General features: G+C 47.5%; 1 protein-coding gene across 1 annotated transcript in view; it reads right to left on the bottom strand.

Annotated features, from left to right (window-relative positions):
* Syne2 (spectrin repeat containing nuclear envelope protein 2) overlaps positions 1-16,772 on the bottom strand; it is a 316,624-nt gene that overhangs the window by 16,968 nt on the left and 282,884 nt on the right. The window contains exons 100-103 of the mRNA XM_051147456.1: positions 8,949-9,111; positions 1,661-1,848; positions 772-922; positions 275-457 (exon numbers count right to left, since the gene is read on the bottom strand). Of these exons, the coding sequence (XP_051003413.1) occupies positions 275-457; positions 772-922; positions 1,661-1,848; positions 8,949-9,111 (685 nt within the window). The remainder of the gene's footprint in view (positions 1-274; positions 458-771; positions 923-1,660; positions 1,849-8,948; positions 9,112-16,772) is intronic.

Here is a 16,772-nt window from a genome sequence, read left to right as displayed (position 1 = left end):
CCCAGACTCCATGCACCATCGTCGTAAAGGGAGAAGTGCTTTGGTAACACAGACCACAGAGGCAGGCTCTGCTTGAGAGGCCCTATGCAAATCCCTTTTTAAAAAATGAACACTGCCAGCCACGGACTCCATTGTGTGGGAAGAAATGTTAAGGTAACTTAGGCTGTCAGTGAAATCTACCTGCCTTCGTGTTGCCAGCCTGCCACAGCACAGCACATCTCTCTTCTCCCTGAATATCTACCCAACAGCACCCCGGGGGCCACGGGCAGGTTACCCTGAGTCTCCGTAGGATGGCTGTGACCCGCTTCTGCAGATTGTCCCAACGCTGGTTGCCCTCATGTACCATCTGCTTTAGTTTGCTGGCTGTGTCAGTACGGTTCTCCCGAGCCAGCCGCCGGTACTGTTTGTTGATGAGCTCCAGCTGGGTCAGCCTCTCATGAATTTGTCGCTGAAAGGCCTAGGGTGCAGGGTGGTGGTCAGCACCAGATAGGCAAAGGGCTGGGATCCCCGCTTTGCCAACCCCAACTGGCTTGCTTCACCTGGAGGTTGCCCGAGGCAGTAAGAACAGCCAGAGCATTACATCCAGGTCTGTGAGGTTGGCAAAGACAGGCTCTGGTATACACGGATGTTTCTAGCAAAGCTGTCCTAGCAGCTGGGGGCAGACTGAGGGCTGAACGTGTTGGGAGAGTCTGGCCACTCAAAGTCACTGAGTAGCTCCCAATCTACATCAGGCTTGGCTTTAGTGTGAGAGTGGGATGGGGGAAGGCTCACCTCAAACCTCTTCAGCTCTTCTTTGGCATTTGTATACAACACCTCAGAGGAGTTTGGGCAGGCTGCTGTCCTCTCGGCAGACTTGAGCCAGTCCTCGAAGCGGGAATAGTCATCTAAAAACTTCTGCCACAGCCGCCAGGTCTCCTCGATTCTGACAGGCGGAGTGGAGGACAGAAGGTTAGCATAACTGCCAGTGGGTGTCTACTCTTAGCATAGTCTACCCGTTTGGGGGTTCTGAGTGTCCCTTGATTGGACCCATTTCCCAGTCATTCACTTGAACTGTTTAGGGACACACCCCACCATCCTTTCCAGAAAATACTTAAGGATGTTGCTCTTGGTCTGAATTCTTTTGGAGGACCCAGACACCTCACAACTCCTGCTTCCAGAGCTTGGGCAAGAGTTGGGCCTGCCTGCCCTGCTCTGTGGCTGGAGAAAGGCAGAAAACTCTGGGTTTTTGTTTTTGTTTTCAGATTTCCATGCTCACCCTACTAGGCTTTCTCTACCAATTCTTGGTTTTTCTTTCTTTAAAAACAGGGTCTGTTGTAGCCCAGGCTGGCCCTGAACTCTTCCATCCTTCTGGCTCCACCTCCTAAGGGTTGGGATGACAGGCAGCACCATTCCCTGTCCATGCTGTGCTGGGGATTGAATTCAGAGCCTCATCCATGCTAGACAGATGCTCTACCGACTGAGCTCCTTCTTGGTGTAGTTCTAAATGACCTGCACAGCAGGGTATAGTTACTATGACGTGTGTGTGTGTGTGTGTGTGTGAGAGAGAGAGAGAGAGAGAGAGAGAGAGAGAGAGAGAGAGAGAGAGAGAGAGAGAGAGAGAGAGAGAGAGAGAGAGAGAGAGAGAGAGGCTGGCCATGCTTAAGGCCAGCTGGCTGCTTACTTCATGCGCCGCTCCATTGACATGGCACAAATGTTCCTCCAGCGCCTGTCCAGGCTCCTGGTGGTCTGCTGGATTGAGTCACACTCCGTTTCATTGGCACAGGCGTCAGGGTCATGCAGTAGGACATCACAGATATTGAACACAGACTCTACCCCCGCGCTGTGTTGTTCGATATCTCGCTGCAGATCCTACAATAACAAGACAGCACAAAAGCACTTGAGATGGTAGTAGTAGGAGGGGGAGGGGGGAGTTGGCATCAAAGGACCCATCCCCCCTTCCCTCCCTACTCCCAAACCAGAAGGGCACAAGTGTCTTGGGGTTCAAATAGACTGAGCCTGTCATCTTCACGTGGCCCTGTTCTATGGACAGCTGGCCAACCTACAGGCTGGCAACTGTGCAACTGCACTACTTTACTGAATTAAGTGTCCTGGGAAGGGTGGGGTGCCCTCCACATGCTGACAGATGGCACTGCTGGCTGAGATGCTACTGTTGCTACCGTCCAGCGGCTTTGGGCATCCACAGGGCATAATCCAAACCATCCAGATCCAGAGGCCCCTAGGAAAGACTCTAATTTGGGGAAGGTCTTCCTTGGAAAACAGTCTGCTTATCAGGGACTCAAATCCAAGCGACAAACTTTTGACCTTTGATGGCTCACATGACTCTCAGATCTATAAAGACTGAGAGCAGCAGGCCCAGGAGTGGACGGCCTCTTCCTGAGCGCATATCAATGAGGACTTCGTGAGTCCCAGGGGAGAATGTTGAGGCTTCTAACTTATGGGTTACAGCTGAGGCTGTGGCTTGGGGAGGAAGGAATCTGGAATTTTGCCCCATGATACCAGTAGTCATGATACTTTTTTGATTAGATTAAAAAAAAAAAAAGGATACACACAAAGAGATAGAAAAACAGATCATCTTTTTGTGCTCTCCTCTCCCCCCTTTCAATATAGGCCAGGGTTGCCTTGACCTTCTGTTCCTCCCACCTCTACGGTCACCCTCCCCCCTCCTGCCCTGGCCAATGGCAGGGTGGGACTTTTCTTTACAAATAAACACAATCTTTTCATCATCATCATCGAGACAGTGGTGTATTGTGGGTAGGTGTGGGCTGAGACATCTTCCCTATCGCCCAGACCCCCATGACAAGTGATGCGAGACTGCCCCACTGGTCCTGGTAGCTAAAAGTTTCCCTCTGTTTTAATCGTTTCATTAGCATGTCTGTTTCTGAATATTTACAATTTACATGAGCCACTGTTAATGACACTATGGCTGTAAGTCAGGCCACAAACTAGCGCTTTGTTAACAGTGACTACCAGGCATACAAAGGCAGCTAGTGGTCATTCTGGGTCACCCGAATAGTACTACTGTATGGACTGCTGGGTGGGCCTTGTATTTTCTCACATCTCTTCTGATAAATGCAAGCCCCTGGCATTCCGTGGTCAGGTAGCAGCGAGGACAAATGCTAGCACCTATTCTCACTTCTCAACCAGGCAGTCCCTGGCTCAGATCCAGAGTAGAGAAACTACATATTTATATGCAGAAGTGCACTCCTGCTTGGCCTTGGGAGGTGAGACGCTCCAGGGGGATTCTTAAGTTCTGTAGTCAGGGAGAAGGCCTAAGGTACCACAGGGGCAGGAGCATCTGCAGGGTCAATAGCAGGGCTGGCTTCACAGCAACTGCATTTAAGTAGAATTCCGGCTTTGAAAATTCTTACTGGCTTACAGAATGGTCTCTGGCTTTTCAGAAGTGTACTGGTGTTGATGCATGTTCTTTTTAGCTACAAAAAGCAATAAATCAGCACTGCAAAGAATGGTACCAAATGAGCACAGGGACACTTTCAACTGGAAATGTCCAGGATGCCAGCTGGTTCTAGTTAGCTAAGAGAGTTTGGAAAGGTGCAGAGAAATTCTAGCCCAGAGGTAAACATGATTTAAGAATCATTCCAATGGTCTTACATTATCATTAATTTTATTTATTTATTTTCCTTTATTTACTTTTTCACTTTACATCCTGGTCGTAGCCCTATCTTTCCTCTCCTCCCAGTCCCACCCTTCCTGCCTCTCCCTAATTCCACAGAAAAGGGGAGGCCCCTTTCCCACCCACCCTTGCTCATCAAGTTGCATCAGGTCTGAGCGTGTCCTCTTCCCTTGTGGCCTGATAAGGCAGTTCCATCAGGGGGAAGTGACCAAAAATCTGGAAACAAAGTCCATGTCAGAGACAGTTCCCTGCACCCCTTACGAGAGGACCCACATGAAGCCTGAGCTGCTCATTGGCTACATCTGTGTAGGGGGCCTCGGTCCAGTCCATGCCTGGTGCTTGGTTGGTGCTTCAATCTCAGCAAGGCCCTCTGGACTCTGGTTACTTGGCTCTATTGGTCTGCTTGTAGAGCTCCTGTCTCCTTCAGGTACTTCTCCCCACCCCCCACCCTCCATTACCATTTTCCCATAAGACTCCTTACACATTGCCCAATGTTTGGCTATGAGTCTCAGCATCTGTTTGGAATTCAATCTGTTGTTTTCTCAGAAAATTGGGAATAGTTCTACCTCAAGACCTAGCTATACCACTCCTGAGCATATACCCAAAAGATGTTCCCCCATACCACAAGGACACTTGCTCAACTATGTTCGTAGCAGCTTTATTCAAATAGCCAGAATCTGGAAACAACCTAGAAGTCATTCAGCCAAAGAATGGATGAAGAAACTGTGGTACATTTACACGATGGAATAAAGAAGTGCATTTTGCAGGCAAATGGATGGAATTAGAAAAGATCATCCTGAGTGAGGTAACCCAGACCTAGAAAGACACTCATGGCAAGAGCCTAGCAGAGTTGTCCTCTGAGAGGCTCCACCCAGCAGCACTTTGAAACCGATGCTGAGAATCATTAATTTTAATATGTAATTCTTAAACAATTTGATGTATATGGGTGTTTAGGCTACATGTCCCATGTATGTATACCTTATGTGTGCCTGACGCCTGTGGTAGCCAGAAGAAGGAGTTTTATACTCCAAACTGTTATTACAGATGGTCACAAGCCACAAGCCGCAGTGTGGGTTCTGGGAATCGGACATGGGTCTTCTAGAACAGCCAGTGCTCTCAGCCACTGAGCCATCTCGCCAGCCCCTACCTTACACTATTAATTCAACTTGTGCTGAATAAAATGGCTAAAGAAAATGGAATATGCAGGGCAAGTGGTAAGAAGAAATGAACTCTGGATTTCTTTATTTTTTTGAGACAGGGTTTCTCTCTGCATCCCTGGCTATCTAGGACTCACTTTGTAGACCAGGCTGGCCTCGAACTCACAGAGATCTACCTGTCTCTGCCTGTTGAGTGCTGGGCCCAAGATTTTTAACAATAACCTCCATCTAGAGAGTCTATATCCTCTTTGAAACAATGTAGAATAGTCAAGTGGTGATCCAGTATGAACTAGTTACCTTGTGTACTGTGTCTTAAAATGTAATCAGTATAAGTGCTGGACCCGTGACATTTTGCAACAACAACAATTCCTGTCACTAATGTCCACCAGGACACATGTCCAAGGAAGAGTTACATTTCAAAAACTGTCTGGACTCCGAGAAACAGCATTAGCTAACAAGAAAGCCTTTCCCCATCAATTCTGAAAAGGAGTTTTTGTCCATGTTGGTTTTTCTGCCCCAAGCAGGCAATCCATGGCCCTGAATTTCAGAAAGAGCTAAGACGGAGGAAGCATGCATCAAGAAGAGAAAAGAGAAAAGTGAAAATGAGAAGAGACTGCAGGCAGAAAGAATGGCGAGAAAAAGAGCCAGGAAATGGGATGGAGGGGAAATCCCAGGCAGGACCCTGGTGACGGGTGCAGGATATCCCTAAGGAGAGGTTTGAGGGATGCTCAGCCCGGCATCAAGTTGAGCCAATCAATGATGGTGATGCTTTGGTAGTTTGGAGTGATGCCAAACAGATCCACAGAGGGGAAAGAGCCTACTGGTAGTCAAAGAATGAAAGTAATTAAACCATCCCCCTAAGTCATCATGGGAAACCCCACAGGGAACCAAGAAACCAACCAACCAACCAAAAAACAAACAAATAGGAGAGAAATGCTGCAGACTTGATGAAAATGGTCCATGACTGAAGAGCTCCAAAGTTCTCATTGGGTTTTCATTTTGAAGGAGTAATATGACAATCTTAGCACCAATTATTGAGAGAGGAACATGAAAGGACCCAGCCTAACCCAGTGTTTCTCAATCTTCCAGTGCTGCGACCCTCATGTTGTTGTGACCCCCAACCATAAAATATTTTTGTTGCTACTTCCTAACTGTAATTTTGCTACGGTTATGAACTGTAATGTTATCTAATATGAGGCTCCCATTAAAGGGTTGTTTGAGACCCACAAGGTGAGAACTGCTGGCCCTAACCCTTCCTCTGCCACCTCCCCAGGGTTGTCACACTAAGAGGACTGAGGAAATGCAAGGACCATAACAACTTTAGGAGCTAAGGACTCTTAAGGCAGTGTTTCTGATCTGAACTTTTTAGGTCTTATTTTTGGAAGCAGTCAAACAATTTATGGTACTTATCTGGGATGATAACATAAACAAAGGTTCAAGAAAGGTTCAAACAAAGGTTCAAGGCCTATCCATACGTCCTTATCTGTCTCCAGTGTTTCAGAAAGACTTGATACCCTGTAAGCATATACAGGGGGAGGAAATCCCTCTCAGGAACAGTCATAGGGGAGGGGAATAAGGGGAAAATGGGAGGGAGGGAAGAATGGGAGGATACAAGGGATGGGATAACCATTGAGATGTAATAAGAATAAATTAATAAAAAATTAAAAAAAAAAAAAAAGAAAGTCTGGACTTAGTGCAACAGACACATGGCTACACTCTTTCCAGCAGAACCATTAACAGTTGCCCAGTCCATCTGCAATAGGCAGAATAAGACCTTTTCTGCCCTCAGGAATGTCCAGATCCTGATCCCAGAACCTCGAGCTACGTTAGGTTACATGGCATGGTGGTTTGAATGAGAGAGACTGGTACTATTTGAAAGGATTACAAGGATTAGAAGGTGTGGTGTAGTTGAGGAAGTGTTGGAGGAGTGGGCTTTGAAGTTTCAAAAGCCCCTGCTGCCATGCTCTCTGCCATGATGACAATGGCCTAAGCCTCTTAAACTGTAAGCAATCCTCCCCAATTAAATGTTTGTTTGTTTGTTTGTTTTTTAAATAAGAGTTGCCTTGGTCATGGTGTCTCTTCACAGCAATAGAACAGTGATTAAGACACATGGTAAAATCACGTGGCCTTAGAACATCAATATGCTCCTGATTTTCTGTGTGAGGCCAATGTAATACCCACTTAAAAGTGCCAAGTTAGTGAAAGGACACACCCATGGAGAATAGTCCATGGAAAGAGAAATGGGTTTCCCCCTAGAGCAGTGATTCTCAACTGTGGGTCATGACTCTTTTGTCAGTTGCATATCAGGTATTCTTCAATTACAATTATGAAGTAGCAACGAAAAAAATTTTAAGGTTCATAGCATTAGAAAGGCCTAAAACCACTGCTCTAGAGCCTCCAGAAAAGAAGGCGGCCCCTTTAACAGCCTGTTGGAACTATAAGATAAAGAGTTTGTGATTTTTAAGCTGCTGAGTTTGTAGAAGTTCGTTAGAACAGTAGAAAATTAATATGGTAACTACTTCACAGTAATGTCAGTTCCCTATAGCAACTCCATTTTCTTGGTAATCATAAAGGACAAAAATTCCATTTGTGGTGATCTTGAACTCCACAAAGAGGGAGCCTTCAAGTCAGCCAGATTGCAAATACATACCACCTCAACAGGGGAACAAAGGAGGCCAGGAAAATGCGAGCTTCAGATTTTATGGCTTGAGGAATGCATTCTCTGACATTTACTGTTGGGTCCCACTTTGGATTTATGAAATATGAAGGCAATTTTCAGGCCCAGCTAAAATCAGCCAACCATTCTTTAAGAGCAAAAATATCGCTAGCATCCATATTCACCTGAATATACCCATCATTCAATGGACAGTTATTTACCAGGCCTTGTCTATTGAGAGGCTGTCCAAAGAAATTTACATTAGTCAAACTGACAAATAAAGCTGACTCTTCGCATGGCTGTGAATCCTCTGAGATGCGCATTCAGGTCTCTGTAGTGTCCACTGAAATTATCTGATGCTCAGGACTATCTTTTATTCACCAAAGCAAAGACAGAATCTAGAGCCGTGGTTCTCAACCTTCCTCGTGCTGCGACCCTTTAATGCAGTCCCTCATGTTGTGGTGACCCTCAACCATAACATTCTTTCCATTGCTACTTCATAACTGTAATTTTGCTACTGTTATGAATCATAATGCAAGTATCTGATATATAGGATGTCTGATACGTGACCCCTGTGAAAGGTCATTTGGCCCCCAATGGGGTCTCAACCCAAAGGTTGAGAATTACTGATCTACATAAGCTAAATAAGAAGACGTGTGTGTGTCTGTATCCATGTATGATGGTGTGCAGCTGTAGTTACAGAAGTTGGTAGGTATCCTTGTTTCTTTCTCTGTTGCTGTGATAAGACACTGACCAAAAGCAAGTTTGAGAGGAAAAGGTTTATTATTTGGCACACAGGGTATAGTCTGTGATTGAGAGAAGCCAAAACAGAAACTCAAAGAAGCAGGAACCTGGGGGCAGGAACTGAAGCAGAGGCTACGGAGGAGTGCTGCTTACTGGCTTGCTCCCATGGCTTGCCTGGCTACCTTTCTTATAGAGCCCAGGCCCACTTGCCTCAGGTATGATGGCGTATGCCCTCAATGCCAGCACTTGGGAGGCAGAGGCAGGTGGGGCTCTGAGTCTGAGGCTACTGTGATCTCTAGAGACTATCTGCGGAGGCAGTTCCTCACCTGAGGTTCTGTCCTCTCATGCCTATCAAGCTGATGTCAGTATGATAAGGCAGAAAGCTGAGAGTTTGAAGTAAGGGTTATACAACACGACACTACCCATCTCAATCCAGAAAAGAAAGTATACCCCTCAATCCATTGCCTTTCAGAGCTACGTTAAACACAACAAAGATGAAAATGAAAACCCCACTGACCATCAAAACTAAGGTTTGCATCCTCAGCGTTATTTGAACTATTTCACAAAGAGGCATTTAAAAGAGAAGGTGGTACTCAGAGATGGATGCCTCACACATATGGCAGAGACACATAAGGCTGGTGATCCGCCTCCTCTGCCAAAAACAGATGAGCAAGCTAGAAGACGCCGCAGGTGAGGGCAGGCCTATCTTGGTCTCCCATGGTGGCACCTTTCCCCCCAGCACTCCGTCCCTGTCACTCACCTGTTGTTCAGCAAGCCTCTTCTGGATCTCCTGGTTATCACAGACGTCATAAACAACAGGCTTGGAGAGCTCAGACTCGATCCGCGCCAACCAGGTGCGGAGGTTGCTCATGTTTTTGTCTAACTGCTGAATGAAAGCAAACGTCTCCTTCAGCTTCTTCACCCTAAAACGCAAAATGGGAGAGAGGACCGGGTCTTAGCAGTGAGAAGCATGGGCCAGTGTGGATGCTGGTGAGCAGGAGAGCACATGCATTGCTTTGGTTTCTGAACTCACAGATGCCCAGGTAAGCATGCTCAGAGTAGGAGGCCGTGCAACGCTGTTGGTCTGGATGGCTTAACACAGGGACTCAATCCTGTGAAACCCACACAGACTCCTCCTAACACCCTGACCAGCTTTCTGGGGCTCCAGACTGGAGGGAAGATGCCATCCCCCTGCTCTCCCCCCCCCCCCCCCCCGCCACCTCTCTCAAATACCTATTCTGGATACTTCTTTCAGTTTCTGTCATTGGTATGCCTGAGACAGTAGCAGTCCGTGGTCCTCCCAGGACAGCTAGTGATGTCTTATATCCAGTTCACTTGGTACTTACGTGACTCATGACGCCCCTTATGAACTCTGAACGAGGACAGACAACACACGGCAACCTCACTGCTTTAGTGTGAGGGTTGGTGCTCCCTTGAGTCTGCCTTGTGGGCTGAGTCAGAAGAGGAATGCCACTCAAGCACAGTTCTGCTTGCCGTCTCTCTGACAACCACAGTGCCCTTCCAGCCTGACTCGGCATGCGACAGGTTTGAGAGAACACCCGTAGCCTGAGCTCCCTGGCATTTCATGCTAACACTTACAAGGGAAAGAGCCACTGAAGCAATACTCATCTTTGTTGACCTGAGACAGGGTCTCACTAAGGAGCCCCGCACTGGCCCAAAACTCACAAATCCCCCTGCCTCTGCCTCCTGAATGCTGGGCTTATAGGTGTGTGCCACCTTGCCTGGCTAGCCGTCAGTCTTCCTACAGAGACTGAAATGCAAGGCTTCAGTCGACCACTTTCACGAGTCTGAAAGCAGGAAGAGTGAGTGCTCGCACTACTGATGGGGAGATTTGGGTTAATCCCCAGAGATCTGAAGTAATGGTTGCAGCTCAAAGTCCCTACTCACCAATCCTCATGTTGGAAGATGCCGTCAGAACTGCATCCTCGCCTGACAGCAATAGAAAGAGAAACTGCGATGCTGACCTCAACTCACAGGAAACACACTGCCTGCTACACCTCCATCAACTCTTAACCAAACAACTTCCTTCTGACCTCCCTGCCCTCCTACCCAGCACCTTTGGTTCCACTTCTGAAGACACGTCTGATTCATGCTCACAGCCTTTCAACAGTCTGCTCTCGACCCTGACAAACCAGTTTAATCTCATAATCTGTTTAACGCCTCAAGCAATTTGAGTGGCCTCTTGGCCTCTCGTGGAAAGCAGTCCCTCTCCCTTCTTTGGGAACACTTTTTCCATTAACTGCCCCCGACCCCACTCCCATGCTCCAGGACACGCTAACACCGCTCTGGAAGACCCTCCCCACTCTTCAGGAGAGAGAGAGAGAGAGAGAGAGAGAGAGAGAGAGAGAGAGAGAGAGAGAGAGAGAGAGAGCTGGGCAGTACCTCCCACATGGCTGTGTTTAGGACTGTCAACAAATATTTGTTAAATGAATAAACATGCGCAGTCACTTCCCCCGCAGGCTGTAGTTTTTCAGATAGGGTCTTTTGCAGCTCAGGCTGGCCTCTGTCTTTCTGCATCACCAAGGATGATCTTGAACTCCTGATCCTCTGCCTTCCCCTTTGTAGTATTGGGATCGTATCCGTACAGGATCACACAGGATTAGAGTGCTGGGAATGGAACCCAGGCCTTAGTGCATGCTGAGTAAACACTCTACCAACTGAGCTGCATTCCAATCTACCTCCAGGCTACGGTGTAAGTGGACCAGGGAGTCAATGTGTTTGTATCTCACAGTCAACCAAGACAACCCCGAGGTCTGCCTTGCAGTTCTAGATCTACTAAGCAGTGACGTGTATGACTTTAGACAAATCCTTTTACCTCAGGCCTTCTATTGCTAAGCTTCTGAGGACTCTCAAACATCAGCAATAAGGAGAAGGCCAGATGCTAGAGTCAAGCAGACCAGGATTAAAGTCCCATCCCCCCATCATCTACAAGCCGGGTAAGATACTCGACTAAGATTCCAAGCATCCTCTGACGCGGACACCTAATGCTATAGTGCCATATCTAGCTGGCACTGGACCTCACAATAGTCCCTCCTGGGTGTTTTATTCTCAGTAGCCCCACAAGGTGGGAAGGCTTGAAGGCAGGCCACGGAGTCTGAGTTCTGGCTTCATCATTTCACTTCCAACGTGAGGATTGGTGAGTAGGGACTTTGAATGGCAACCATCACTTCAGATCTCTGGGATTAAGCCAAATCCCCCCATCAGTAGTGCGAGCGCTCACTCTTCCTGCTTTAGGACTCTCATGAAAGTGGCTGACTGAAGCCTTTCGGTTCAGTCTCTACAGGAAGACTGACAGCTAACAGTGCCACCTTCCTTCTCTGGGTTGGCTGGGAAGGAGGCTGGAGATGTGCAAGAAGGGCATTTGGTACAATCTCTGACAAGGACAAGTGCCCAGAGGTCATGGGCACGATTAGTTTCAAGGAGGTACATTCTCCAAATTGCATTCTTGCAGCAGACAAAAAGTCTCCTTCAAAGCCTCAAGATGATTTATTGAAAAGGAAGTAACAGAATCCGGACCAGGCCTGGATACGGCTATAACTCAGATCGTGCTTTCATTTCCATGGTTTAGCACTGTGCCCCTCTCATCTCACCTCACCATCCTGACTGTGCAAGGATCAAGAAGCCATCCACACAGCTATGAGGGGCTGATCTCTTTAAAACAAACAAACAAACAAACAAACAAACAAACAAACAAACAACCTCTGGCTGGAGAAGAGGCCCGGCCATGACAACTTCCTGTGGGTAGAGAGCAGCATTCAGGCTGGCTATCATCTTCCTGCCTCTCACTTGCCCTACCCCTCTTCCCAGGATGGCAGCCCACTATGCTTCCACCCAGCACCTAACCCCAGCCCACTATGAGAATCACTATGAGAAGCACAGCTTTTTCTTATTTCAACAAGAAGACATACGGGAAGACGGCTTTCAATGCGAAGGCGGCTAACACAACACCACAGCCTAGGCACAGCCATACTTACTTTTGCCAGGCAGAGCTTAGGGATGTTATAACTCCTGGAGAAGGAGAGGAACAATTTGCTTGGCTTTCCTAGGACTCTGGTATCTAAAATGGAGTGCTCAAGGCAGACCAGTGGGGGTGGGGTCGGGGGTGGGGGTGGAAATAAAATACAGACTAAACAGCCCTAATCTGAAAATTGTAATCTGTGATGTTAAAAAAAAAAAAATCCAAAACTTTTGAGTGCTATCATGATATCACAGGTTAAAAACTCCACATCAGACCCTATATGATGGCTACAGTCAAAAAGGCGAGCACACTAGAGGAACACAAAATTACCTTGGCTACACATGTGAGAAATACCAATGAATTCTCAAGAGATCTCATTATAAAGATGCAAATATCTCAAATTAAAAAAAAAAAACCAAATTATCTCTGTTCTCAAGCATTTGGCATAAAAAGATACTTAACTGTACCAGCCTTTTCATATGTAACCCATTCCTTTAAAATATCGACACTGGATATGCTTTGTAACTCATAAATAAGCCATCGTACTAAAATGGAACATCTATGCGACCTGCTAAGATTTGCCTCCGAGGCTAACACGTCAGGCCTGCTGTGCTTCACATGCTAGCAACTCAGTCATCCCAATGATGCTGGTAGACAGCGACTGTGGAACTGTTGCCATTGTCCCCTCCACTGGACAGCTGAGGAAAATGAAGGCATATGGATTCAATAACCAGCCCCAGTCACTTGGGCCATTGAAGAGCAGAGGCAGGATTCTAACCTTCGGCAGTCTGGCCCCTGTGGCCTGTCACATGCCTTGCACACACACATGTGCATAGATCTGGGGTAGAAGATGGTTTTGCTGCTGTCAAGGAACATGAGTCAAGATATGGGAGTCAATGCAAGTGCTGTTGTGCCTGGTGGCTCACAGCCAGCACATGGGCAGGGGCTCAGGGTTGCAGATATATACCACCCGTGTTTCCCTTCCTGGTCTTCTTTCAATATACATTTAACCATCTGCTTTGTTTTTAGGTCCTATGCACACTGTGAGGCTCCAATAACAACTCACAGATGGGTTATAAGTCCTACAGAGCTTATGCCCCTACAACTTAAGATAGTGCGATGCAGTATCAGAAGTGCCCCTTGGAGGAGGAAGGGGCAGTCACTAGGTTGTCTTTTCCATCAAAACTAAGGCAGTGCCCTATTTTAAAGACCAGAGTACTTTGCCCACAAAGCAACTGGCTGCCCTACTGTGAATGGCATGTAACCTATTATCACAAATACTTAAGTCCAGGTAGAGGATGGGAAAGCAGAGAGAGACAGGGGGTGGGGGGGCCGGGAAGAGAGAGGGCTAGGGAGAGGGATAGAGAGAGACTCTGAAACAGAGACAGAGACAGAGACAGACACAGACACAGAGAGAGTGTACTTCACTCAGTCAGGATCTAACCTGCTCTGCAGCTCAACCTGTGCCTGGAGTCCTGACACCCCCAATACATTGGCATCATAATGTTTCTCCAGCAATCATTGGAGAATTTTCCAGGAACCAACAGTCAAATTGTTGAAGCGTATATAGTTCTGCTCCCTACAGACACTGTAACTCAACTGTCACCTTCGCTGGGGCAGGAAGCACCTTTGCCAGTCCTGATGGCTGACCTCTACACATTAGGGCTTGGTTACTACGACTCTCAGAACACTCAGGGCTCCAGCTAACATCAGGAAACAAGGAAGTCTATTCAGAGGCCAGTCTGTTGGCATGATGCTACGTGACATCAACCACCTAGGCCGTTTATGTGGCTCCCCTCTCTGCACTTGCCCAAGTCCAAACAGGTAAGCGGAAGTAAGTCTTGCTATGTATATGAGAGGCTTTGAATAGCAAATGCATATTCATCTGGAATCATTCACAGTCATGCACATAGAGTAATATACCTTTCAGCCCCGTTTTCAGGGTAAGCAGAGTACAGGGTACAGATTATTAAAAGCTCAGGCCGGCGATGAGTCTGTCAACGTGGACAGCGCAACAGAAATTAGTAAGGAGGAGTGAAATGATCAAAAGTATCTGAATCTGGACTGAAGTAAATAGTCAGATCTATGGTCAGGTGTCAGTTGCTAAACATGCTGTACCAAACCAGCACAATTTTATCTTTTTAAAGAGCTAAATGTCTTCATAGTAAAAATCATTCATTTCCATGCCCGGATTTGAGGGTACACACAGTACAATACATGTTGGAGCCGACTGCCTCTTTGAAGCATTTTTGACGCTGAGAGATTTCTATTTTTCCACACAGCATCATCACATCTCTGCCCGGCTTGTCAGAGGCAGGCTGCGGACACCACAAGCATGCTGACGCCGCCGGGAGAGAACCCATCCCCCGATGGATGGCTGAGCCCGCACGCAGCACTCCGCAGCCACCATCTCCTCGGTGTTCTCTATTGTAACCAAAAACGAGCGAGCCAGACAGCAAGACACACAGAGATAGTGGGGGGGGGGGGCACCTGGGTCACGGGTGCAGCTGTCGGCTGAAACAGCACTTACTGTGTATGAGAAAAAACCATTCCTTAGGTTTCTGCGGACGCTCCAAGTTCCCGGCTGCACCTCCACCTCCTGGCCAGGCGGCCCCTCCCCCTGCCCAGCCTGCCCTCTTCACTCACTGGCTCAGCATCTTCCAACCAGGCTTCCCCAAGGCACCACCATACCGGCTGGCTCATGGGCATAGGGCGATACCAGCGAGGAGGGAAGACACCTTTTCTGTGCTCTGCAATTTTTAATCTGTTTTCCCCCTTGCAAATAAAAGAAAACCTCTCTCTCCAGCGCTTTTTCCTCACACATACACACACACAGCCTTTGTTCTGACGCTACAGGGTTGCAAGGCTGAGGGGAGAAAGTCCCAGCGTTATCTTGGCACCATGTTATTTATGAAGTGCTATGGAGCCAGGGAGGAAACATTTAGATTGGAAACATTTAGATTGGGTGGGGTAGGGTGGGGGGAGCGGTGAGGACAGATTTCTGGTCTATAATTTCTCTGTGTTGTGTTTACAAGCAGCAGTGAAACCTGAAGCCCGAGCCACTGGGGGTGGGGGTAGGTGTGTGTGTGTGTGTGTGTGTGTGTGTGTGTGTGTGTGTGTGTGTGTGTGTGTTTGTGTGTGTGTTTCACCGGTTCTGAGAAAACCATTTCCCTAAGGAGTTTTCCTCTTGCTTTAGGTCTGGAGTCCTGCCTGGGAAGGCCAGAGTTCATTTACTTGGTTCCACTGACAGTGGTGCAGGGAGTCCATCTTGCAGTACAGATGGGCCTCAGGATAGAGGAAGAGACTGAAGCTTCTCCCTCCTGGGTTTTCCAAAGTGTAGGGACAGGGAAATCCTTCTTTCTCTGATGAAAATGTGTCAGGATCCCTTCTTTTCCTATTTTGAGATGTGGCCTCCTGAGTTCCTACAACCCACCACTTAGCCATTACTCTACTCCCTACCTTGGAGGTGAAGTAAGCCTTCTCTGGCAGCAGAACAAGGTATGCAGGTCAGGCAACATTTCACCCAAAATGTGGCACCTGTTTTGCTCATTGCCACCTTGCTGGGCTGCGCCTGTGACCTCTTAAGTGTGCAACTCTGGGGCTCATTCCCTGACCGTGCACACCAGGCCAGTTGCTCTCCCCTTGGGGAAGCCCTTGACACCCAGGAAGGCACTTCTGCAGAGTGTGTAACAGTTTGTGTGTCTGAGGAGGAACGGTTGGTTGACGGGAAGGAAACTGGGAAGGTGGAGCCGGGTGACGTGGCGTGGCGCACGCCTGTAATCCCAGCACTCGGGAGGCAGAGGCAGGCAGATTTCTGTGAGTTCGAGGCCAGCCTGGTCTACAAAGTGAGTCCAGGACAGCCAGGGCTACACAGAGAAACCCTGTCTCAAAAAAGCAAAAAAAAAAAAAAAAAAAAAAAAACAAAAACAAAAACAAAAAAACCAACCCAAAAACAAAAACAAAAAAAGAAAGGACATTAGCCCTTCTCCAGGCCCAGTGACCTCCAGATCCTGGCAGGCACCTAAAGTGGCTACAAAAAGGCAACTTTATTGACTAGAGGACTGTTTGGTCTTTCACAATGACCTTGAGAAAATACAGAGAGTCATGCAATGGGTTAGCCCATTCTACAAGGGATGGAAAACAACTGTAACCTGTGGTTGCCAGGGTGACAAGTGCCAAGTTTAAATGACAACATTTTCCTTGCTATTAGTATAAACTAGATGGGCTTTGCACCATGGTAGAGGAACTGGAAAAGTGTGTTTAATTTCTTTCAAAGGACATAATACTTCTGAAAGCAAAAAAAGGAGCCAGCCAATGTCAATAAGAAGGGACTAGGCCTTTGGTCACATGCTACTGTCTGAGTTGAAGTCTCTCCTTTGTAAGGATGTCCAATAGCATAAGGATGCTAAGCCCATTCGTGATGATACCATGGAGGAGTTGCTCAAGAGAATAGTAACACTGTCCTCTGAACTGACAGCTAGCAAAATGAAAACAATCCCGAATGATGCTCTCACAGGGGAGACGGCTGGCACAAATCTTCCGAGGAAGCTCGCTCAGGCTCTGGAAACAGTCCCCAGATCATTCACCCACAGGACTAAAAGTAGT

The sequence above is a fragment of the Acomys russatus genome, chromosome 1 (assembly GCF_903995435.1).
Source record: "Acomys russatus chromosome 1, mAcoRus1.1, whole genome shotgun sequence".
In the NCBI taxonomy this organism is placed as follows: domain Eukaryota; kingdom Metazoa; phylum Chordata; class Mammalia; order Rodentia; family Muridae; genus Acomys; species Acomys russatus.
Note: the sequence above shows the minus strand (reverse complement) of the source record. Positions and strands in the feature narration are given on the sequence as shown.